This window comes from Gambusia affinis, linkage group LG18, assembly GCF_019740435.1.
Source record: "Gambusia affinis linkage group LG18, SWU_Gaff_1.0, whole genome shotgun sequence".
NCBI lineage: Eukaryota > Metazoa > Chordata > Actinopteri > Cyprinodontiformes > Poeciliidae > Gambusia > Gambusia affinis.
The window spans coordinates 12,169,598-12,193,335 of record NC_057885.1 but is presented as its reverse complement, the minus strand read 5'-3'; the positions used below and the strand labels follow the sequence as shown (position 1 = coordinate 12,193,335).

The 23,738-nt window shown below is 39.7% G+C and overlaps 1 protein-coding gene across 3 annotated transcripts in view; it reads left to right on the top strand.

Annotated features, from left to right (window-relative positions):
• Positions 1–23,738, top strand: part of arap2 (ArfGAP with RhoGAP domain, ankyrin repeat and PH domain 2) — a 130,831-nt gene that overhangs the window by 28,889 nt on the left and 78,204 nt on the right. For all 3 annotated transcript variants that reach the window (XM_044097633.1, XM_044097632.1, XM_044097634.1), the window contains exons 8-10: positions 1,080–1,200; positions 11,032–11,225; positions 22,438–22,544. In XM_044097633.1, the coding sequence (XP_043953568.1) occupies positions 1,080–1,200; positions 11,032–11,225; positions 22,438–22,544 (422 nt within the window). The remainder of the gene's footprint in view (positions 1–1,079; positions 1,201–11,031; positions 11,226–22,437; positions 22,545–23,738) is intronic.

The following is a 23,738-nucleotide window of genomic DNA, read 5'->3' as shown; positions in this document are numbered from 1 at the left end:
AATTGCCGATATAAACTACTAATAGTTAATGTTATGCGTCTCATTAAACCAGTGACACACATGACTATAAATTGTGTTTCACTTGACAAAATTGACAGAAATATATTCTCTTGTATTGCTAAGTAGACAGTGAACTATAGAATGTGACTTGTGACTAACCATTTTAATAGTTTGAACAACATTAATACTTGGTGCTAGCTGCTTCAGCACTACTGCAAAAGCTAATCTCTACAATCTTTCTTATCAGATTGGAGTTTAAATCAATGAATGTCAAGGAAAATGAATGGTGCCCCTTTATTGGCTGTGTGTCAAGTAGCATTTAGATGTTTAAGCTCCCCAAGCTGCTTTTTCTTCTGAAAAGTTTAGATGTGCTCTATAAAAGGATCTGCAACCAGGCAGATTTTCTGCGACTGATTAGGGGTTATTTTTTTTGTAGAAAAATCCATGAATAGTTACCACAAACAGGCAGGGGATCGCTTTACTTCCCACAGTAACAACTTCTGCACTAGAGTGCTGGTGGTGGTTTTATGTTGTGCACAAATCAGGGAAGGATTAGGTTTTAGAATTTGCGGCCGAGCAGTCTCTGGTTGGTGCTGGTCCAACTGAAAATCAGCCACTTCTTGTCCCCAATAGAGAGATCAACTACTGCAGATCAAATTTGACTTTCTCTCTCTGAATGTATGGCAGATTTTTAATTTTTATTCCTGCAGCATCTGCAGCGTTTTGACCCACTCTGCTTGTCCGAGAGCTTAGTGCCGTTTATTGAAGTTGACGCTTGGAAAAAAGAACAGAGGCAGCCATTTGTGCAAACAAATTTGACGCTGCATTTGATGGGATATGGTTCCGCTTTGATGAGGATGTCTGTCAGTGCTGTTTCAAACCGAACTCAATCCCAGCTGACTGTAATACAAGTCTGATTTATACATCTATTGATGCAAACAATGCGCTGGGGGGAAAAAGTCATTGTGTGTTTACAGATGCAGATAATAGGAGTAAACAGGAATTCGATGGCAATATTTGCATGAATGTAGCTCAGTTTGTGTGTGTTTGGAGCACTTATTATGTGTTTCTCTGTTTAGGAGATGTACTCCAAAGGTCTGATCCTGGTCAGTGCCGTCAGACAGGTGAAAGGACTGGGCGAAAATAAGTTTGAGGTCATCACGGGCCTCCGGACTTTCACATTCCGGGCTGAGAAAGAAGGTACATCAAGTCCCTGTTTTTTTTTTCCCCTCTCTTTCTTTTTCTGTATTTTTCAGTCATCTTTCTGCTCCCCAACATGTTCTTGCTGCTCGTCAGTCTGCCTCTGTCACTCTGACCGTCTGATTCGCTGTCTACCTTTGTTTTTTCTCACTCTCTCCTTTTTACAGTCTCCTCACTCTCTCCCGGAGTCGCCTCTCTTTCTAAATGCCTCTGTGGTAATCTTCTGTCTTTCACCTATTTTCCCTGTCTTTCTATAAATGCACTTCTCTCTCGCCCTCACTCTTTTCAGCATATTTCATATTTCTCCCGCAGCTAATTTCACCAAAGATTTTCCATGACTCTGAATCTTGAAAGTGATACTTTGCGAAGAAAGAGATATTTGTTTGGGCAAGATTTTCTACCTCTCAAAGTCCATGTGAAAAGATCAATAACAATTTTTTTTTGTTGTGCGTGTGTGTGTCTGGGTTAAGCAGAGCTAAGGAGACAGGTAAGATCAAGAGAAAGGGGTGACAATGACAATCATGGTGATTGTTTTTTTAAATTTTTTTTTTACTTCAACCCAGAAATACAGTTGTTGGAAGAAAATTCACATTTCATGTTCAAATAGCTTCGTTCAGGTGCGCTGGACCAAGGACGCATCTCGAAGTTGAGGGTGGTAAATCTCCAGGACTGGACTTTACAATAATGGCATTTGCATCCCAGGCCTTAGCTAAGCTTAAGCTAAGAAAATTGTTTTTGTGTTTACAGACAATCTACATCTTCCCCCCAAGTGTAAGAATTCTAAATCCTTCTTGTTCCATGATAGAAATTGAACATTACGTGTTAAGTGATGATTAAAAATGGTGTTTCCTTTATTTAACCTGTGGGTCATAGTACTACTTTATGTTCAGAGTATGTGACAAAACCGAGGAAAATAATTGGCTTTTTAATGATAAAATTTTTGTGGAATCAGTCAAAACTGGAGTCTGATTTAGTTTCTTGTCTCTTAGGTGGAGGGTTTGTATCGAGGCCTGAATAAAACAAAGGGAAGAGATGCTTTCTGGTCCTTGCTTTCTCCCATCAACCCCCTGCCTGTTTGATGGCAGTCAGTTAAGCAGCTCAGGTCAAACAGCTTGTTCGCTAATCGTCCGTCTGTGTCTCGGGTCAGATATTGTGTGCCCTTTGATTCCCCTGAACGAGTAAGATTGGTGAAATTGAGGTTTGCATAATAATGGCTCTGATAATGGCTGAAACGTCTTATTGTGTGGCAGATTGTGAGACGAGAATGAACAAAAACAGAAGCGCACACATTAATTACATTAAAAACTTTCTTGTTTATTCTTTACGGCACATTGGTTATTGTACCTTTGTGTTCTGATTCAGTTCTACCACAGGCAAAAAGTCCAACATTAAGTCCTCAAACAGCAGGCATCTTTTTGTACATGCTGACTGTTCATATAGCAGCAAAACATAATGATTAATCCACAGTAAACAGTTCTGTATATGCTGGATTGCATCCCAGCTAAAGAGATCCTTTTTCATTTGGATAAAGTCTGGAGTTAAAAAGGTTACCAATTATTTACTTCAGATTCAATAACAATGTTGATATGTTGAATGAAAAGAGTGCCCTCAAAGTCAATGGAGGAAGTCACTGTTCATTGCCTTGAGGAAGGATCTTTCCTTTTTTACAGTTAGCTGGACATTGTGGAAACTGACCCACATCCTACACTGCATGTCACTGCAGCTCTTTTCATTGTAAATGGATTATTTACAACTAAATAACCCATTATTGTTAAAGTTGTGCTTCACTCGTTTGATGAAATAGACTTTGAGCATAATGTGGACATGAAAGGATTGCTACTGGCACACAATTCTTGCCTAGGAAACCATGGTTTCTTTTAGAAAGCTAAAACAAAATAAAATTTCTTATACATATATATCTTATAGGCAGGGGGAGCTTGAGTGTTCTGCCTAGTAGAGTATTTATTTCCAGGACTTTGCTCCTCTGGAAGGGAATTTAATTTCTACCTTTAACTTTCTACACACAGTTCTGCTATTTATGACAAATACACTATAATATTTCTCAACCAGTCTGGTTCAAGTGACTTTTTTTTCACGTGTCCTTTGGTAGCATTTCAGGAATACCATATAGAGAAGCTAGTTGACTAGATGTGATAGGGAAGTTTTGCTCTGCAAAACGGATATCTCAAGATGGAATCCTAATTGTGTGATTGCTTTATTAAATCAAAACTGTATTCAGTATGATTGCAGACATGCCACATTGTCTTAATTGTAACCTTTCAACCCTTTGGATTGCTTATATTTTCATGTGGGTGCTGTGTTGAATGTTTGTGAGTGAGTTTGTCACCTTGAGATGCTTACTTACAGTGATGAGAATGGTAGAAAACCTGTAGCACATGGCACCCAAGAACAGTTAAGAACATGTGGACTCTGCTCTTTAAGACTGCAGAAGCCCCAGGCAGACAGACACAACACAGCAGTGCAGCCATATGCCCCTCAGAGGTAGATGGACAATGAAGCACAGGAGCAGCAGCCACAGGCCAAAGAGAGGTATAGGTTGAAACGTAGTGCACAGAGCCCCCTCAATCCAGCCTCACAGTCATCTGCCACTGTGCAGGCCAAGTCTGTCGCTCTGTGGCTTAGGGCCTGTTCCAACCCCCTGCAGTAAGACCAAGCAAAAAATATGGGTGACATCCACCCAGAGCTCCGGACAAGCACAAGCCCACAGCTTTAGCAAGAACTCAGAAGGACAAAGGTGTGGAAGACACTTTACTATCTCATCTGATGAGCTTTCCCATTAGAGGTCAAGACACCGGTTTGAATCCACCTGGAGGGCAGTACACAAATTAGCCCACTCCTGTCCCACCCATGGCCTTACCAACATCACTGACCAAGGCCATTGAAGAGTAGCCCAGGACCCAGAGACCTGCCAACCCACTCAGGACCCCAGGCCCCAGCTGGTGCACCCAACCTCCAAACCCTCACTGTCTGCCCAAGCATGACCCAGATCTCTTAATCTCCCTCCTGTCCTCAGACTCTATTCTGCCCCACCTATGCTTCCCAGTTCCAGCCACCACAGCCTTTGGCTCACCCACCAGGCCAGGGGCAGCGGAGAGACGCCCTCCAACCATCACACAGGCAGCCACCCCACAGGAAGCCAGAGCAGGCTACAGCCCATCAACCAGGAGAGCCAGCAGGCCAGACAAGAGGGCACAGCGGTTGTTTAATAAATGTTGCTAATGTAAGGAATATTTGCACTAAATCTTTTCAGAAAATTTTGCATCTACTTGCCCAATATAAAAAGCAGTATATTCAGCAAGCCAAGCACAGACGGTCTTCCCTGCCGCCGCTGTCATTTCACTGTCATTATATCAACGACAATCAGCTTGTTTTGTCTGTTCATAAGTTGTGTCCTTAGGGGGATCATTTATCACAAAGTCAGTTCACTGCTTGTTGTCACACTGACGCATCTTGACTTGAGCTGAGAACGAACGGGAGCTGTCTGATTTGGAGTCCTCTGACTCGTCTGAAACAGCGTGAGGCCTCTCCTGTAGAAGTGGCCACTGCCATCAGATTTAAGGAGGGGAGGCAGGAGGAAAATTGGAGCAGGAGAAGTACAGGAGGAGAAAAGTTGGTCTCATCACCTCATGCAACTTTAAACAGGCCTGTTTGCCTGGTGCTGAAGAGTCATCAATCTTTGGGGAAGCACGTGAGGAAGGAGGAGACGCTGGGAGATGGAGGGAAAGAGAGAGTAGGTTAGTGGAGTGAAGGGAAGGAGCTGATGGAGTCGAGGTAAGGAGGGTGGTGAACAAAGTGATGGAGTGACGGTCAGAGAAGTCCAAGAGGTGGAGAAGAAAAAAGGGAGCAACGAGAAAGGGAGGGGATTAAACCAGAGAAGAACAGGAGGGGATAATGCCACATGCAATCTGTGTGAAAAAGAGACAGAGAGGGGTTAAGGCAGCAATGGTGGGGAGAGATGAAAAGAGCAGAGTGAAGATGGAGAGGAGGAGGAGGAGGGAGAAGTGAGTGAATAATTGAAGGCCACCGGAGAGAGTGTGCACACAGCTGTCGGCTGATTCCCCACTTGGTCCGCAGGTGGCCTCTTCCCTCAGGTACTGTCAGCTTGAGAGAGGAAAGATAGGAAGAAGGAAGGAAGGATGGAAGGCTGGGATAGAGTGATGGAAAGCAGGCTGGAACTTTGGGGTTGGTCGATCTGCAGATGGGCTTCAGACAAACATGCTTCTTGACAGAGGACAAGATTTATTGTGTTAAAAAGAAATATAAAGGCAAGCGATTTGTATTCTCAATGGTTGGCATTTGCTTTCCACAAGTGCTTGTAAAACTTGTTGGTTTGGTTCGAGTTGACAGGGAAGTGGGCCAGAGAGATGTAGAGAATAAGTAAATAAAAATAAACACAGTGGGAGCGGGTCAGAGAGAGAACACATCTAGAATTATAAGACCTTTAGTTTGACTTTATTTAGTTTCTGTAAACATATTTGCAGGTCTTGCACACGATTTAATCTTTTTCTTTTTTTTTTCTTTTCTTTTTTTTTTTAGAAATACAAATTTGAAAAGTCTGGAGTAGATTTGCATCCCCCCCTCTTGATAAATTTCCCTGAGTAAAACTCAGGTCAAACAAATTCACAAGTCACCAAATCAATAGACACTGTCCGCTTGTGTGCAAATTAATTTCAATTAATTCATCCATCGGTTTTTTTGGTGGATCCCATGGGTTCGTTAGAGAACCTAAAGAAAAAGGAACATCATAAAAACTAAGCAACTAAGCTATACTATTTGTAACCAACAGGAAAAACCAATTGCAATAGCCAGTCTTTAGTCCAAAGAGGGCAGCACTGAGAAGTTTTACTCAAAAATGCCAACATTTGCACAGTAGCAAAAGATGGCATAGTTGGGGCCCAGTTTATACAGATTATCTGCAAAAAAGAATTGATTTGGGGTTTAATTACTCTTTTTGTTATTCTTTTTAAAGAATCACATTAAGCCCTCTAAACATGCCTCTCAGCATTCATGATTAAATAGACTCAGTCTGACCATAAAATGCCTTTAATAGTAGTAAAAACACACTGACCCGAGCCGTACGGTCAGTGGAAACGGTGCTTCAGAGTCCGTCCGTTTCTGTGTAAAGCTCTGCATCTTCTCGAAGGCAATCAAACTCTTTTCTGCAAATGCAAGTTATTTAGGTGATGGCAATACAAAAGGGCTATAATGGAAATGTGGTTCGTATAGCTCATAATGTCAGCTGCATAAGAAACACGAACATTCAACAAATAGACACTAATGTGAATGTTTAATTCAGTATTTGTAGATTTTGGCATGAAATGATTGAAATGAGAGAAAATAAATGGAACCGGACAAAAAAGCCCATATTCTTTTGTTTATTTTTTTCCCCCTTTTTCTTTTGTTATTCCTGCTGATGGAGACCGTGTGGGTGGCTTTTAAGATTCCTGTTGAGCGCAGAGTGGACCTGGCTCTCATCTCATCCACTTTCTGTGAGGATTATATGCCTCTCTCCTCGTCTGTCTCGGTGGAGAGTGGAACAGTCTTTCAGATAGCTGGCTGCACATGCATATTTCCTGTAATAAGCGCCGAATGCTGGATGAAGCAGTGGGCTTTTTTTTTTTATTTTATGCATACAGAGGTGAAGGCAGAGTTAAAAAAAAAAAAGCAGCTGATTTTGGCAAGCAATGTAGAATTTTTTTTGCTTTTGAAGAGAGACATACTCCATAACATATGCAAAACAAAAAAACAAACAAAAAAAACATTCAAGAACGCAAATCAGATAGGCACATGCAGGCGTAAATTTCTCCTTTCTTTCTCGCTCCATCCCTCCATCAGAAGTCAGGCTGACAGCTTGGTCGAAAGCGAGAGATGAGCAGAAGGAGAAAAGAAGGAGGCCCCTGAATAAATGAAGAGGCAAATAAGAGAGTGCAGGGCAGGTAATGGATCTCAGAAAGCAAGGTGGGGACGAACAGTAAAGAGTAGTGATGTACAGAGCTGTCAATAATTGAGAAGGCTGTTTATTATTGATACGCCAGCTCTTTGTGAATTCATAAGAACCTCCTGGGCTGCTGGACCAGAGATGAGCTCAGGTACAGGAAGCAGATGCACTGTGTGGGTCCTCAGTTGGACGGGATGGCCTGCAGAGATTAGAAACTTCTCCATGGGATGTGTTTATAACCAAAGTCGAGGGATAGTCTTAATCGACTCACTAGGAGTCGATTAAGAAACACTGTCATTCTGCAGAGAAAGGCAACATTATGACAACAAAACATGCTCCAGTTATGTTTTAATCAAACCAGAAAAGCAAAGTATCCAACATCATGTTTGTTGAGTAAGAGCAAAAACATGTTCCTGCTCATTTAAAGGACATCTACCAAATGTGTGTTGGTTCCTCTTTTTGCTACCAAAACAGCCCTCACACAAAAGATCTGTCCTGGAGTTTGAGAAGTGGAGCCTTCATGCATAGGATGTCTCATAGACTGCTGTATTGAGATCTGTGGAATTAGGAGGCCAATGTCTAAAACTGTTGGAGTGCCTGAAACTATTACGATGAGATTTCTGTATTGAGGGTGGGGGGAAATTGTCTTGGTCTTAGGTAATATTCTGGTTTTTCCAGAAGCCATATGTTGGTTTTTACTCACTCCAAGCTAAAATAATAAGTCACAAAATATGCAATACACTTTGTGCTATAGTTTTTTTTATTTCAAACTCACTTTCTCCTTTAAAATATCTACGTTCTATATCCCATAGATGCAATTTGAAATAATTTTTTGCACATTTTGGAAATGGCTAAGAACGTGCATAAATTGTTCGTTGCCTTTGAAAGCTTAAAATTGGACTCAGAAATATTGATTCGTCATATAAATAATCTCAGTTATGTTGCCTATTGGAGGCAGACGCGGTGCATTTCCTGCACTAGTAGAAAGGATGCACAGTAAAACTTTATTCAGATTGGGTTCTTGTGTAGACAATTGGATGTCAGTGTGCCTCTTCATCCTTACCAGTCCGGTACATGTTGTTCCTTACTGGATTCCTTTTCATTCTGCGATACATTGAAGGAGACACAGAGTACCTGTCAGCTCTGGGAACTTCTGTTCTCAAAATACCCTGAAGGGGAAAAAGTAAAAAGACAGATCAATAAGCCATAACTGAAAGCACTGTATTATTTTCTTTATTCCTTTCATGGATGAGCTTCGGCAGAAATTTCATTTGCACATTTCCTGGATGGCAACCACTTTGTTAGTGGTGCTGACATGATTTGTGACTATCAAAGAACAGGAACATAATGAACGTAATTGGACACCAAAAGCCAGCAGAGCAGTAATTACTCGAGGTAAAAGCATCAATGTTTAAAACAGTTGGTAACAAATGCAACCTCCCATTCCTCTAGCTTTGCTTTGGCATCTTGTGTTTTCTCGATGAGAACTTCTCATTCGGTCCCATCGCCGGTGTTTGTTGTTGGATCTTGGCTCCGAAGACGCATGAATTTTGCACATAGCTCTGTTGACTTTTCAGAGTCTTTAGAAACCTTCAAATCTCCTTTTTTTATGGCAATTAAACAATGGTGGAGGGAACAAAAAGTGGATTCTTTTAGACTTTTTCAAATTTGCAAGACTTTCTCAATTGATTCCAGAGTTTGATACTAGTTTGCAGATTTTATTTGATACTTGTTTTTCTGTCTTTGTGTTGAACACTTGCCTCTGTGGGCTCAGCTCTGGACCTGTGATGTTAGACTGTGTGTGTTTGCAATCCTTTGGTAATTCTTGTGTTTCCACTTTGCTGGCTTTGATAGCTCAGTGTCTCGGGCGGTGGGGGAATGGGCTTTACAGTGTCGGCTTCGTGTCTCCTTTTAAGTCTGTTTGAAAAGTTGCAGAGGAAGATGTCTGACAAGCCCTTTTGAGTGTACATTGTTTGAATGTAAAACCCTGGCTGGAACATGACGCCTTTGCTCTGTGTTGGTCCATTTAGCTGAGCTGTGATCCAGGGAGGGATTTTCAGTAAGTTTCCTTTTTTTTTTTTTTTTTTCAAATTCTGTGTTTTGTTCAAGGACACGAGAGTTTTTGGGACCAAACTAAATATGAAGCTGGATGAAATTCCATTGGTTTAATTGTCATGCACAAGCATTTGCATGCTTATAGTTTCTACTTTTTTGCTTAATCACTCAGACTTTTAAAGGCCATGTCATCTTAACTACAACTCTCTGTAAACACTGTTAATTAAGGAGGAAGCAATATTATTCAGACCAATCTACGTTCTCTGCTAAATTGAAGATTAGCTGTAAATAAACAACATTTTTGGACAGCTATGTTGAGTTTCACCAGCCACAATCAAGACTGTTTATCAAGAGGCAAGAACTTGCCTAACTAGGACCTGTCTGACAACATGAAGTAGGCTGAAAGATCTCAAAAAGCAACACATCTTGCCCAAAGAAATGGATGAATATCTCTGGAAAAAGAACAAGAACAATGTGGAAATGGCTTCATTTCTTAGACATTTTTAGGGTTTCGGGTTTCCAACAAACTACAATGAAACCCATCCAAACATTAACCTTCCAAAGAGGTGGTGAACCAAAATTACTCAAAGTTAATAAATTACTCATCCAGCGGGTCATAAAATAACTGAATATGATTTTTGAAGCACTCCAATTATCTTACTTATCTCTTTATAAGAAAGATTTCAAAAACTGTATCCACAGCAGAAATTAAGGCAGAAAACAACCTGCTGGCCAACATGAACACATTTATTGGAACTATGGCTTCTGGTCTCTTGTAGAAAATCCTTATGGATGACATCTGACTATCATTTGTGACCAAAAACTCCAGTATACTCAGGTATACATGGGCTTTAAAACAGGACACTAATCCAAATCTAGGTTTCCATCTTGTCTAAGCAAATCAAAGGTCACTGCAGTAAACAGTGGGTCAAAAGTCCCTGACACCAGAGTTGTACAAAACAATGGTAGAAAGTTGATTGCCTTGAATCACATGCAATTTATGGCAGTTGTTACCACCATGGTTGGCGCAACCAGTTTTTAAATTCTGGGGGCCATTACTATTTTGCATAGGGATTAGTTTGCATAGCTTTTTCCTTATTCATTTAAAATTTATTAAGATTTGTTTTGTACTTATGGAAGACGTCATTAAAAGCCTTATCAGGCAAACTCTTTGATGAAACAAGACTCTCAGCTGAATGTATATTTATATACTTGGTAAACAGTCAGATAATTTTACCTGTGAAATGTGCTCACACCTTTCTGTGACTTTGCTCACTTGCTTTCTATTTTGAGGCAAGTCTGTGAACTGATCATCAAAAGATCAGTTATATTGGTACATTTATACGTCTATGTGTTAGTCTGAAATCACCCACGTCGCTTCTTGCCCCGTAGCTTCAGAATGTAAAAGTGGCACTTGCATCTATGTGTTTAGTGGAGATATTCACTACTTTCTTTCAGCGTTGTAGGATTTCCTTTTCTGCGAGCCGGGATCATTTTAGCAATTGTGCCTCATCCTGTGTTTCAATAACTTTTCTTTCAGTCTGGAATATTCTTTATCACATTCAGTTGCGCTTGAGCAGTCAAAGAACCAATATAACTCAGTGAAGAAATTGAAAAATGATGAACTAACAGTGTGATGTAAAGACTCTAGGAGATCCTGAACTCTCAATGTCTTTTTTTTTTTTTTTTTTTTTGCTGTCTTCTTATTTTCTTAATTCTGTTCCCTCTTTGTATTCACTCTCACATATGTGTCCTCATCCGCCATCTGCTTCCCTTCTTCCTCCGCTTCTGTCTCTCACTCATGCACGTGTCCACAGGGGAGCGCCAGGAGTGGATGGAAATTCTTCAGACGGCCATGCGCCCCCCCGCCAGCAGCTCCCAGAAGCTCACCGACAGCCTTTCCCAACTCCCCTCCACAAACAAGCGAGGCTTGCTGGAGCTCCGTGGTTACAAAGGCAGACTCCTGGTGTCCCTGGTGGGGAGTAAAGTCAGGCTCTGCAAAACAGAACAGGTACTTCCAACGCCACTGGGAACTCCTCTGTACAGAATGACAGTTTCGTGTTTAAAAGACGGAAGATGATAAGCCTCCTTGAAGCGGCGGTGGGAGAATTGGAGAGGCTCGTGAATGTGTAATGCAGAAAGTGAATATCTACATATGCACATGTGTGTTTTAAAATGTTTCGGTCTACTCTGAAATACTGGATGCTTGCAGAAAAAGCACATGCTAGCACACAGAAAAGACAAGTTTGCAACCTTGTTGCTCAGCCCCATGTACCGCTGCTGATAATTTACTGCAGACATTCTGACGGTGGAAGTAAGAAAAATGGCAACAAACAGAAATACAAGACCTTGGCGTGCAAATCCAAAGTTGAGTTGTAGACGTTATACAGACCCTCTAAGCTTTTGGCGTCAATGTATTTTACAATGTTTTAAGAACCTCAGTGAACAAACAGCGTCATGGAGATGGATAAAGTTGTTGTTAAGATCAAAGCAAGTCAATATCGTAAGTTTAGAACGTCCAAAAGAGCACTGTTCAATCCAACAGCTGAAAGTAGAAAAAGTTTGACACAACTGCAAACCTACCAACACATGACCATCCACTTAAACTGAGAGGCTGAAGAAGGAGCACATTTGCTTAATGAGAAGCAGTTGGGAAGTAATGGAGAATGGCAAGAAGAAGAAGTACTGTTGAAAGACGACAATAAGAAGTAGTGCTAGCATTTTGCTCTCAGCCAACTAGGAGATATGTCAAGAAACTCTGATCAGATGAAACCACAGGTAGCGTTTTTTGCTCCATGTAAAATGCAAGATGTGGTTGAAAACTATCACTGCAAACCATCCCCAGTGTGAAACATGTTGGCAGTAATCATGCTGTGGGAGTTCATGTGAAGACGGACCGAGCTAATTGGAAACACTTGCAACTTTTACTGCGGCAAAATGTGGTTAAGCTCCGCTGAAGTTTTGACCCAGCAGAGCTGAAAACAGATGCAAGGTGAACTTTTCAGATTCTTATGTGTAAAATTTGTATTTCTTCCTTCATGTAACTACTTTTTCAAGACAGATAAATTCTAACGCCTGCGCTAGTTGAAAAAGCAGCTTTGGTGCACTGCATGCCTTTTGTCTTTCTCAGTCTTCTTTTGTGCTGTGACTGATGGAAAAAAGTTTATTCCATTTTTTAATTTATTTTTGTTTTTGTGGAAACTAATATGTTTGTCGAAGAGTGCATTAATAGAAAGACGGCAGAGAAAGTAATAGTTGCCGACCCTCAGAAAGTTCAGTATTTACTATCCATCCGTCTGAAGGTGTGGCTGTTGGCTCGACATTATTTTCTAGATGCCAACTGACAGTCACACTTGTCTCTAACAAACTGCAATTTCAGCAAAGCTAGTGTGAGGTGGAGGAAGGAGGCATGTTTCAGTGATCTTGCTTGAAAAGTATTAGTATGCAAAGGCCTTCCTACTACTGACTCTGCGCCAGTCACACGTTTATGCAAATTGCTGCCGAACAGCAAAACAGCAGGAGGGAAAAGTTGGTAGAAATTTGCAAAAAGTCAAGTATGGCAAAACTAAGAGAAGCTAGTATAAAACAGAAACTTTCTCTCAAACACTGAAATAATGCATGCATTTTTTTCCCATGCTGGATATAAAGCACCATGAGACACTAGGAAACCTTTTAAAAACTTTAGAAGTGTACATTTGTTCTCACTGATTACAGAATGTCAGACATAAAAGAATCACAAGTTTGCTTTTTATTTTATAGTTCACAACTACAGCAAAAGTCAGATGGCTTGTTTTGCAGAACCTATAATGTTTATTTCCTTGAGAAAAAAATAAAACTATTCAGGAGTTGCAGTCAAGCAACCATAGGAAAAAGTTAAGTTTGGACTAAGTTTGTGTGGAAATGATTAGGTCTGCTCTCTGCTCTCTTGCTCTTTTACATTTAAACATGTCTTTTTAAATGTAAAAGACATTTTACATTTAAAACAGTAAAATTTAAGGAGCCCAAACGGAGGAATGCTGTTTAATGACGGGTTAACAGGCAGTTGCCAGACCGCCTGACGGTCACCCATAGCACTGAGTGAACATCACCAGACAGCATGCCTTGCAAATGCTTTAGAGAGCATTGATGCATTACATATTAATATTGATGCATCAATATTAATATGATGAGATGGGGTAGTTTGTATTGTTTGTATAGTTTGTATTGTCATCCCATTATCCTGCATTGCATTTTGAAACTAAAACAAGTCAGTGTTGAATAATTTAGACAAAGTTTGACCCATCTGGAGTCAAGTCTGATATTGGTCATTCATGCATGTAGGAAGATTTAGATTTAAAATGATTTTTGTTTTAATAGAGAAGAAGCATGTTTTTAATGGAGAGTAAGATGGGTATATCTCACAGCATAACATTTAAAACAAACAAAATTATGCATGTACTATAATAGAGTTTTTTATTGACATTGAATTAAAATCTTTTTTTATTTTTTTGACTAAAATAGAAATGCATTTCTTACAGTGCTGATGAGCTTTTTGCATGTTTTCTCTGATATTTTGATGATTTGTTGCACAAAACGTCTGTGCTGAAAGTCTGACTTGCAAAGTTATTTTTAATAAAGTACTCACTGGCAACTCAGTAATATAAACCCTATTGTTCAACAGCACTACAGTTACCTAGAGTCCCGTAGTTAACTTTTTGTGTTGATATTGAACCGATGCAGATTAATATACCTATTTTATCGGCCTAATCTCCCGATTAGCCATAGATTAAAAAACAGGTATGTTTTCCTTCTTGTTCACAGTTTCTCTCGAGGTGTTCTTGTTTGATGTTTGTCCAATTAGGCCCCGATAGTCCCTGCTTATGTACATCATTTCTGCCGACTCCCTTCCCAGGAGCAAAATGAGATTGAAAGATACCTCACAGATGTGATACTGTTGCCTCACTCAGATTTGTGTGCATATTTGATAATGCCACTTGCACTCAGCTCATTTCCATCCCTCCTTGGCGCCGAATTCGTTTTGCTCGCTCTTGCAGTTTTGTTGTTTGCCTTTCATTATTTTCTTCATTAGCGTGAACAAACATCTTTGTTAGAATTCTCTTTGGGGTATCCCTCCATGTCAGCACATTTCCACTTCCTTGATCTGAGACGGCGGGGAGAAGCGCGGGGAACGAGAGGTTCAGGGAGAGAGCAAATTAATTGTATTATTTCAGCTTACAAGCTCAATCCGCCACATAAATGCGGCAGCAGCAGCGACACGTTTTGCAGAGGGGGAAAGCGGGCGGCAAAAAAGGAAGACAAGACAGCAAGAACACAGAAGACCTGGGACAAGGTGGGAGGGGGGGGGGCGAAAAAGATGAAGTGAAGGGGATGGAGAGACCACTTCAGCGCAAAGGCTTGCATGAGTGAGAATCGAACGTTGGTGGTTTGTAAGAGAATGAGAGGGTGATGGAGAGCGAGAGCTCAGAAAGAGAGGGATACTGTGCCCCGTTCAAGATCAGTGAAGTGGAGTATTTAATCTTACATGATGAACGAGCTATTGGGAACATCATCCACCCAGCACCTCCCTCAACACCCCTTCCCCATTTTCTCATGGATCGTAAGCCGTGATGGAGCTGTGTTTAAGGTCATTTAGGCACTAAGGTAAAAAAAAAAGTCAGTTGGGTTAAAAAGAGAGAGAGAGAAAAAAAAAGTGGTCCAAGTGCAATCACCTTTTACTCTCAGAAGGATTTCACGGCGGTGGGCTTTAGTATTAGAAAAATCAATCGAACTTTAGTGTCTTTTCTCATACATCCCCTCGTGTCTCTGGTTGTATTCTCACTCTGCTGTAATACACATAGTAACAATTGACACGTGTGTAGTCTTTCGTCTTTGGGTTTAAGGTCGCTACTAGTTGCATTCCTGATTTGCTTGTCAAAACACATTAAGCATTCAGTTGTAGTCTGTTATGTGAAAATTTTTTTTTAGGTTAAAAGCTCTTTGCTGTTCTTTATTGTGACAACTGGCATACTCCCAAGGCTTAAAAAAAAACAAAAAAACAGAGTTGTTTAGAATTTCTAATGAGAATGAATTTCTCACATCAATGCCCTCTTTCTTTTTCTAAGAGAATAATCAGCAAATTAAGAATAATTTTTGCTTCAGGGCCAAGTTCACAAGTGCATCTTTCTTCCTTAACTGATACGTTAGGGAAACACAAGCTGTAATCACCGAGCTGACACATTAGAATTGAAAGTCTGTGCGCTAAAAATGTGTGCTGTTAACACATTCAGTAGACACGGAGCAATATTAGCATGTAGTTAAAGCTGTTGTGCTTCTTTTTAAATGGATGTCTTCCCCACTGGTTCCTTCATTTCTCAATGGACATATCAAGGCCCTTCAAGGCAACAGTCACACTTTTATTCTCCTGATATTTGGATGACCAAAGTCCAGATCATTTTATGTCTTTGGCATTTTGTATTTTTGCAGATGTGTTTGTCCCATATTAGAGGAATTGAGAATGTCTAGTCTCTGATATCAAGGTATATAAGGATGTTGCTCAAAACCTCCACCCCTGCTTAAGCTAGCACATGTCCAAGCCGTAAAGTTTGCCAATGACAATCTGGATGATCCAGGGGAGACATGGGAGAAGGCTGTATGATCAAAGGAGATAAAATAGAACATTCTGGTTTAAAGTTCATGAAAGGGATGAAGGATGAGCATAATCCCAAGAGCACCATCCCAACCGTGAGGCATAGAGGTCAAAACATCATATTTTGACCTCTATGCCTCTATGAGTCGGTCTTCCAGCGAGACATTGATCTGAAACACACAGCCAGAGCAGCTAAGTCATGGTTCTTTAACAACCAGTCTGTCATAGCCAGTCTGCAGACCTGAACCCATTTTTAAAATTTTTGGAGAGAGATGAAACTCTGTGTTGCCCAGTGACGACCCAGAAACCTGGAAGATCTGCAGATCTATATTAAGGAATGAGACAAAATCCATCCTGCAGGATGTTCAGTCTAGCCCAGGGGTGGGCCGGTGTCCTGCAACTCTTAGATGTCTCCCTGGTCCAACACACCTGAATCCAACAGATGAATCACCTCCCAAGTGCAGTCAAGTTCTCCAGAGTCCTGCTAATGACCTCTTTATTTGACTCAGGTGTGTTGAAGTAGAGATGCATCTAAAAGTTGCAGGGCACCGACCCTGGAGGACCAGGAGTGCCCACCCCTGGTCTAGCCTCTGTAATGGAAAACTCCTGTTTTCCATTACAGAGAATGTCAAACTTTGTTTTTCTAATGCTTGAAATGCTCATTTTATGGAACAAAATTAAGTTTACTTATTTATAAATCATGCAATGTGATTTTCTGTATTTTTCTTTTTTTAGATTCTGTCTCATTTTCTTTTTTTCAGTGGTGAAAAGTTGTAAAGTCAGCTGCGTATGAAACAGATTTTCCTCACTGTTTAAATGACTAAAATATTTAGAGGAAGCTTTGAATAACATTTGAAGAAAAAAAATATTATTTATATAAATAATAAAAATATTATTTATATTTTTTTGCGTTTATTTCAAATAGGTAAATGATACCCATTTATTTAAAAAACAACAACATCAAAACTAAGGAACCACAATAATTATAGAGCAGTACAACCAGCATATTAAGATTATTGTACAAAAATATGTCTTTTGCATTCCTTGTTCATGTGTGTGGTTTTATACTTCTATCACGTTTGAAACAAACAAATAAATAAATGAATAAATAGCTGGGATATTCCAATAAGGAGTAAGTAGAAAGCATAGCTAATTGTTACAACCCACACTGTTCTAAGGATACTTCTTAAAGTTCCCTTCTTTATTTAATTTTTTTAAGTGGTTAGGTCAATACTTTATGCAGACAAGCAGCAGCCAGGCAAATTAAAGGTGTGCAAATGTTTACCTTTTGACCCCCCCCCCCCCCTTCTTTTCTCTTCCTTAGTCAGCGCCACGATTGCCACCTAACTCATAGCAGTTGTAATTGGGCGAGTTATTTTTATCCAGCTTTCTTTTTTTCTTTTTTTTTCTGTCTGCTTCCTCCTTCTCACCATCCTTGGTGAATTAATTGAAGGGAGCAGAAGGCCAAAGCACACATTGGGTAGGTAACGAGTGGCGAATGCTGGACTGCCGCTAACATCCAGCCCTCTAATTGGCTATCTTAGATGGATGAGGGTCATTAGATATAGGTAAATGCATTGCCGTCTCGGCACAAACCATGCGCACACCTTTATGTTTTAAATCACAGGCAACATAAACTGTCAGATGTCTCTTGTTGGAATCACAGTGGAGAACCGTGATTGAACTGATTGGTTACTTGCTGGAGCGAGCTGTGAACGAGGGGCGCTTCACGCTCTGTCACATTGCGCTCTCTCATTATCGCGTCATGCATCTTCAAACCTCGGAACATGCTGAACTTAAAAGAGCAATAACTCTATGTAGTTATAATTGATAGGAGAGAGAGAGGCAAGTTTTGGGCTGCCCCGAAGCTCTCACATCAAAAGTTTTTGCTCAATTAAAACCTAAACATACAGTAAAGTCACTGCTTTCACACACATTATCTTTCTTGAGCTTCTTTGTCATCCTCTTCTCAGATCAGAGTGCCTTAATTATCTGTAACGTTTTGTAATGAATGATCATGAGGTAGTGCCATGGTCTTCTTTCGATGTCGTTAGAACAATGGTTTGGTTCTATTTTCCCACCAATTTTCTAATTTGGTGGGAAAGATTGGGGCTAATGGCGGTCAAATCAAGATTTTAAATGCGCCCCCCCCCTCCCCAGTTGAACCAGCCCACACAATTCTAAAAAGGTTCAGGCTGGAATAGTCTGCACTGTGCAAATATTGAAGCAACTGCCATCTTGTGTTGCAATCTGCAAAATTTGGCTGCTTTGCAAAGTTTGCCGTTAATTATTCTGCGAGTTACTCTCCTACACATGAACACATGCTTCCTTTCCTCTCTGAGGCCGCGTGCGTTTCCAAAGATGTGCCCAATCAACAAAGATGGTGTCTATTCATTTGCCTCTTTGTTTGGTGTAATTAGCAGAGATTGTTTTCGCCGGTGATGAACAGTCGGCACGAAAAACACATTTTTATTTTTTTCAGAAATGAAACAACAGGGCCACAATCTGAGCTTCCTGAATAAGAACCAACAGAAATAGTGCTGTGAAACATAACTGTCACTTTTTGCCTTTTTTTTTTTTTTTTTGTCATACCGACAAAATAACATAATGGGTATCATCAATTATACCTAATATTAGACAAAAGTATTCTTAATAATAATATGCAGTTTTCAAATAAGGATTTCCATGAACTAAAGGGAATGGCTTTCAAATGTAGAAGAAAAAAAGTAAAAATTCCCTCAATAAAATTGTAAAAGATATTGTGGAGTGTGTCTATGACTAGCAGCGGCAGCAATTAGCAATTCCTGATGGAACTGCAAGTCGGTTCTGTTCATCATTTAAACTAATCCAGCACTCTCAACAACGGTTGTTAACGGCATAATGACATGCTGAAGGCGGCGTGTCGGAAGGAGCAACATCCTAAAGACACCGATGCCCGATTTCTAGGCATCAAATTGTGAAGTCCAATTTCTTTTAAGTTATGTTTGACCTATACCATAACATAATTACTTGCTTGTGCTGTAAACGGGTACAATTTGACTGGGAAATGCATATCACCTCTTTAAAGTTGTAAAGTTTGTGATGGACCAGCTTGTGAATAATTTGAAATGTGGAAACTAATCAAGGAAACTGTAGATCTTTATTTCTCATTCAGGAAAGCAATGTTTGATAAATGTAAAATTTCTCAAACTGAACGTGACCTTGGAGCAGACCTTCTTTATGGGAGTTCTTTAATTCACATTCAAATCTCGATTCAGCCGTGACTAAGTGTTCACCTGAAAATAAGTGTCTTAGGCTTGTATCTGCTCTGTGGATTTTAGTGGAAAATGTTCAAACTTTTCATACATTTCTTTATGAAGCATGTTTCCTTTGCTATAATATCTGTCAACCAGCTTGACCCGCTTCTCTGTGTTGTTACAATAAGTAGAAATAACTGTGTCATCTTCATTAAAATGTATTTAACGGTTATCATTAAATACATTTTGATGTTATAGGAAATGCACTGACTGGTTTATAGTTGCTAGTCAACAAAAGGTAATAATTTTTTGATTTTGGTATGACTACAGCATGGAAAATCACTAATGACAGTGTAGAATTAGTTATAGATCTAAAGAAAAAAATAATTGAGGATGTAATTTCCTTTTGGACTGTTGTCTATCTCATAAAAATACCGAAGATCTGAATGTAATTTTAACTAGATTTTACACTTAATGCAGTTCTATACTAACCTTTATTGCTGTACTTTGTGATATGAAGCTATTTACTGTACAGACATCGAGCAACTCTGCCACTTGAGTTGAATTTTCTACAAATTTGCCATCAGTCTTTAGCTCATAATCACCTTTTTAATTGAATTGGTTGGTGATTCATGATCCAATATTGTTTTGCAATTGCCTTTAAGAACTACGTATAATTGCATTTGAAAAAGAAAAAAAAATCATTCTCTCTTCTTGGTGGTTTTAATGCAGCATTTCTTAACGTTTCCAACTTCTCCACGTTCTAGTGGAGACCAGACTTTGCAGTTTGTCGGCCAAGTGCCGAAGTAGCAAAGCAGCCACAGACCATTACACTGTCACATTTAGTATGTTGCTCTTTTTCTAACATGCTGTTAGTTTTTATGCTAGCTGTAACACAGGATGCATATTTGTGTTCTTTGTGCTTGACAGTGGATTCTGTCCATTGAAACTACCCCAAGCCCTATCTTAAACTTTTAAGTGTGTCAGAAAAAGAAACAAACAGAAGCTCCACATGATACCTTTTTAAAGCACTGTGCAATATATATTGGTGTATGCCTTTTTTCTTTTTTGCATTTTTTTATACACAGACTTACTTCTACCTTTTGAGCTGACCTATTTTAGAAAATCTCTGTATTTTATTTTACTGAAACCCTGTTTCACCTTTCATTCCATCACCTTTGTGTGTTTTTTTTTTTTTACCATCTTTTCCTTACTCCATTTTTTGTGTCACATTTTCGTCTCTGTGCCTCTGCAGTGGACTGTGGTGTGTGTTTTGCACACTTGAGTGAGTGTGTTTTAGCTCCGTTTTGAAGCGGTGGGTGCTTTCCCCCGTCTTTCCAACCTGTTTTTTTGTCCTTGTCAGAGCTTTAGGCTATGAAACTGTTCTAAACAACAGTGAAAGTTGACAGTCAAGTCAAGGAAAAGTAGACTTGCCGTGGAATTCAGTAAAACAGCTTTTCCCGCATAAACTCCCGCGTCGGCGTGAGAAAAATTTGAGGCTGAAAGCTCAAGTTGGTTTGGATTCCCCAGGTGAAACTTTGGCTTTCAAAGCGCTTTGCTGTTTTGCACAGGTAAAAGCCCAAGCATACTTTTTCAGCACAAAACCACTTAATAAAGTCCCCCTTTCCTTCTGTTCCTCTGTAACCCACACATGCGTCACATACAGACTCAGTTTGTGCGTCATTGGGAGAAGAAAGGATGCACTATATTTTCTTCAGTCCTCTGTATTACAGATCAGTTTATATCCAGTTCCATTAGCTGCCACAGACAGAAAACAACCCTGGATAAGAATGACCCACTTGGTTTGGGGAATCTTCCTCTGTGTTTGCTCTTAGCCTTTCAAAAGGTTATGACTCCAACCTCATGACCGCTCTGCTGCTACAGATTCTTTCTTGGGCAAAATGAATTCATATGGTGTCTAATAAAGAATGCTAACACAGACGGTTTCAGGCATGGTCTTAAATACATAAACAACAAAAATGAGTGCACTCCTTTTCAATATAAATCAAATGTCAAATGATTCAAGAGCATGTCTTTTCACAAGGAAATGGAACTGGTGTGAGAAAAGAAGTTAAAGAAAACAACTGCGCCCCTGAAGAAATTAAACTTATTTCAAGAAAGTAGATCAGGAGATTTAAGGAGATTTAAAATGAAATCTCTTACCCAACACACATTTTTTTTTTTATAACTTATCCTCTACTGTCATTGTACAATATTTGGGCTGAACTCCAATTCCAAAAGTTGCCTTCTGCTCCTAATCATTTCAAAGTAGAGACTACGAGAGAACACTATACACTGAAAAGAATAATGGCAGCAGAAATTTATATAGCATCACCTGAATAATTGATAACATCTCTGGAACAATACTCTTTGAACAGAAAACCTAAGGTAGAGATGGTTATAATGTACACCACATTCAGGAAAGACACCCTACATGTGCTGCCTGTCATGGTGGTAAGAGTGTCATTGTCTTTTGCTGGTTTTACCACTGCATGGTATGGACACCTTGCAGAACCTCAGTCAACCACAATGTCCTGTGTTTACCAAGGTGTTGTAGCGTCAAATCTGTCAGAGGTAGAGCTTAGCTGAAACTGGGTAATCAACAGGACAATGATCCCAAACCTAGAAGCAAACCTACAAGAAAAAGACCCAACAAAAAAGAATTAAAGTTGTGCAACTTCCTATTTAGAGTACAGAGCTCAATCTGATTGAAATGCAGCAATGAGACCCTAAGAGGGATGTTCATAAAAAAGAATAACTGCAAAACTCAACAAACATGACACATTGTAAAGGAGAGTTGGTCAGATGTCTTCCACAACAGACTGAGAGACTGATACAGTCGGAAAGAAAACAAATGCTTTAAATTACTTTTGGTTCAAGAAGATGGTTTTCTCTCAATGACATGAGTAAACGTTTAGGTTTTGAGTTCATGTGCTCTCAAAGAAACAAGGTTTTAACTGTATTTTATATAATGGTGGCACGCAATGCACTAATGAGATTTTGAGCCTATATTACAGAAACAACCAGAATATAAAGTCCATTAGATGCTTTGTTAAAATGGGGAAAAGAAAAATTCCAGTGTCATTTGTGGTTACGGATTCCCTTTCCCTGCTGTGACAAGATGGGGAATACGAAAACACTGGAAAAAAGATCCAGCATGATTTTTAGGATTTTGCCATAATCAGACATTAACTTTTTAAATGAACTTTTTTTACATAGTTAATTTACTATTAGCATCTACATTCAGTTATTTTTACTCATTTTACTGATGATGTAAATCTACAACATTTTCCCTAAATTCTCGCTCTAGCTTTTATTGCTGACATTTTTCTTTTTCTTCTGTGTTTTGTTGTTTTTCCCAGGACTTTCGAGCAGGGCTTGGTATATGCGAGGTGGAGCTTACTGCTGCCAACATTAAAGAAGTGGACCGCAGAGGTTTCGAAATCAACACACCTTTCAAAAATTTCTGGTAGGCTGGCTCTACCTTTGTGGTTTTATGTGTGTGACTTCTGTATCTGCATGACATCTTGCTTTATCTCTTTTGACCGCCAATAAGTGGTGGAGGGATGAGCAAAAAATCTTTTGACACCTTGCAGATTTTTTTTCTTTCTTTTGTGTCGCACGGAAATTAATTTACCAGTCTGGGGAGAGTTATAGAGCCTTTTCTAAGGATTTAGGACTCCAGAAACCCAAAGTGAGAGTCGTTATCTGCAAATGGAGAAATATGGGAAAAATTGTGAACCTTGCCAAGAGTGCCCAAAAAATTGGTAATAAACGTAAAACAGGAATGAATTTGTCTGATTTAATGCTGGTGAAATAAAAGTTAGCCCTTTTATGGAATGTATAAAATATATTTCAGCTGATGATGATGTCTCACTTAAGGTTCTGACCTTACTTTATGACAAAGCTTTTTTTTTTTCATCCGACAGTAAGAAATGTTGACAGTAATAAGATAAACTTTTGCAAGGCAGGCTCACTTTGATGATAAATATGGCATGAAATGAGTTAATAGATCAAGGCAATTACTTTTTCATCTCATTTTAATTCCCCAGCCAACGCTTACTAGTTGTTTATGTTCCTCGAAGCTCATGCGTCGTCCATAGTCCTTGTGCCAAAAAACAATCTCACACATTAGCTCTGGAACTGTCCAATCAGTAAGTCACTTTCCCGCCTGCGAAACTCCACTTTATCTTTTGTTGTTTGTTTTAAAAAGACCTGAATATGAACATAGGAAGTCCTTGATTTATTTCTAGAGCCATCTGAGCAGAACAGGAGCATCGTTAAAAACAAATCCATGCACTGACAATGCAAAAAGAAAGAAAGGGGGGGGGAAAAAAGCACTCTATATGCTGTCCTTTTGAGGTGTAAAATGTAAAAATAATGAGCAGGCATGTCAAAAAGTTAAAACGCTGCTGTAGTGAGACAAAAGAGAATCCTAAGTTTGCTTTTCCTTTATTGATCAGCTCTCCCTGTCAAACCTGTCTCAGGAAGTGCCTTGTGAAATCACCGCGCCCCACACCCAGCTTATCGATCAGCACGTTGTCCGCAGTACATGAGAGCCGTGTCCTGTACAAAAACCGCTAATTATTGATCAGTGCTGTTTTTCTGAAGCGTCCTTTGAGAGCTTTGTGGAGGTATCTCTGCCTGTGTAGAGCCCAGAGCC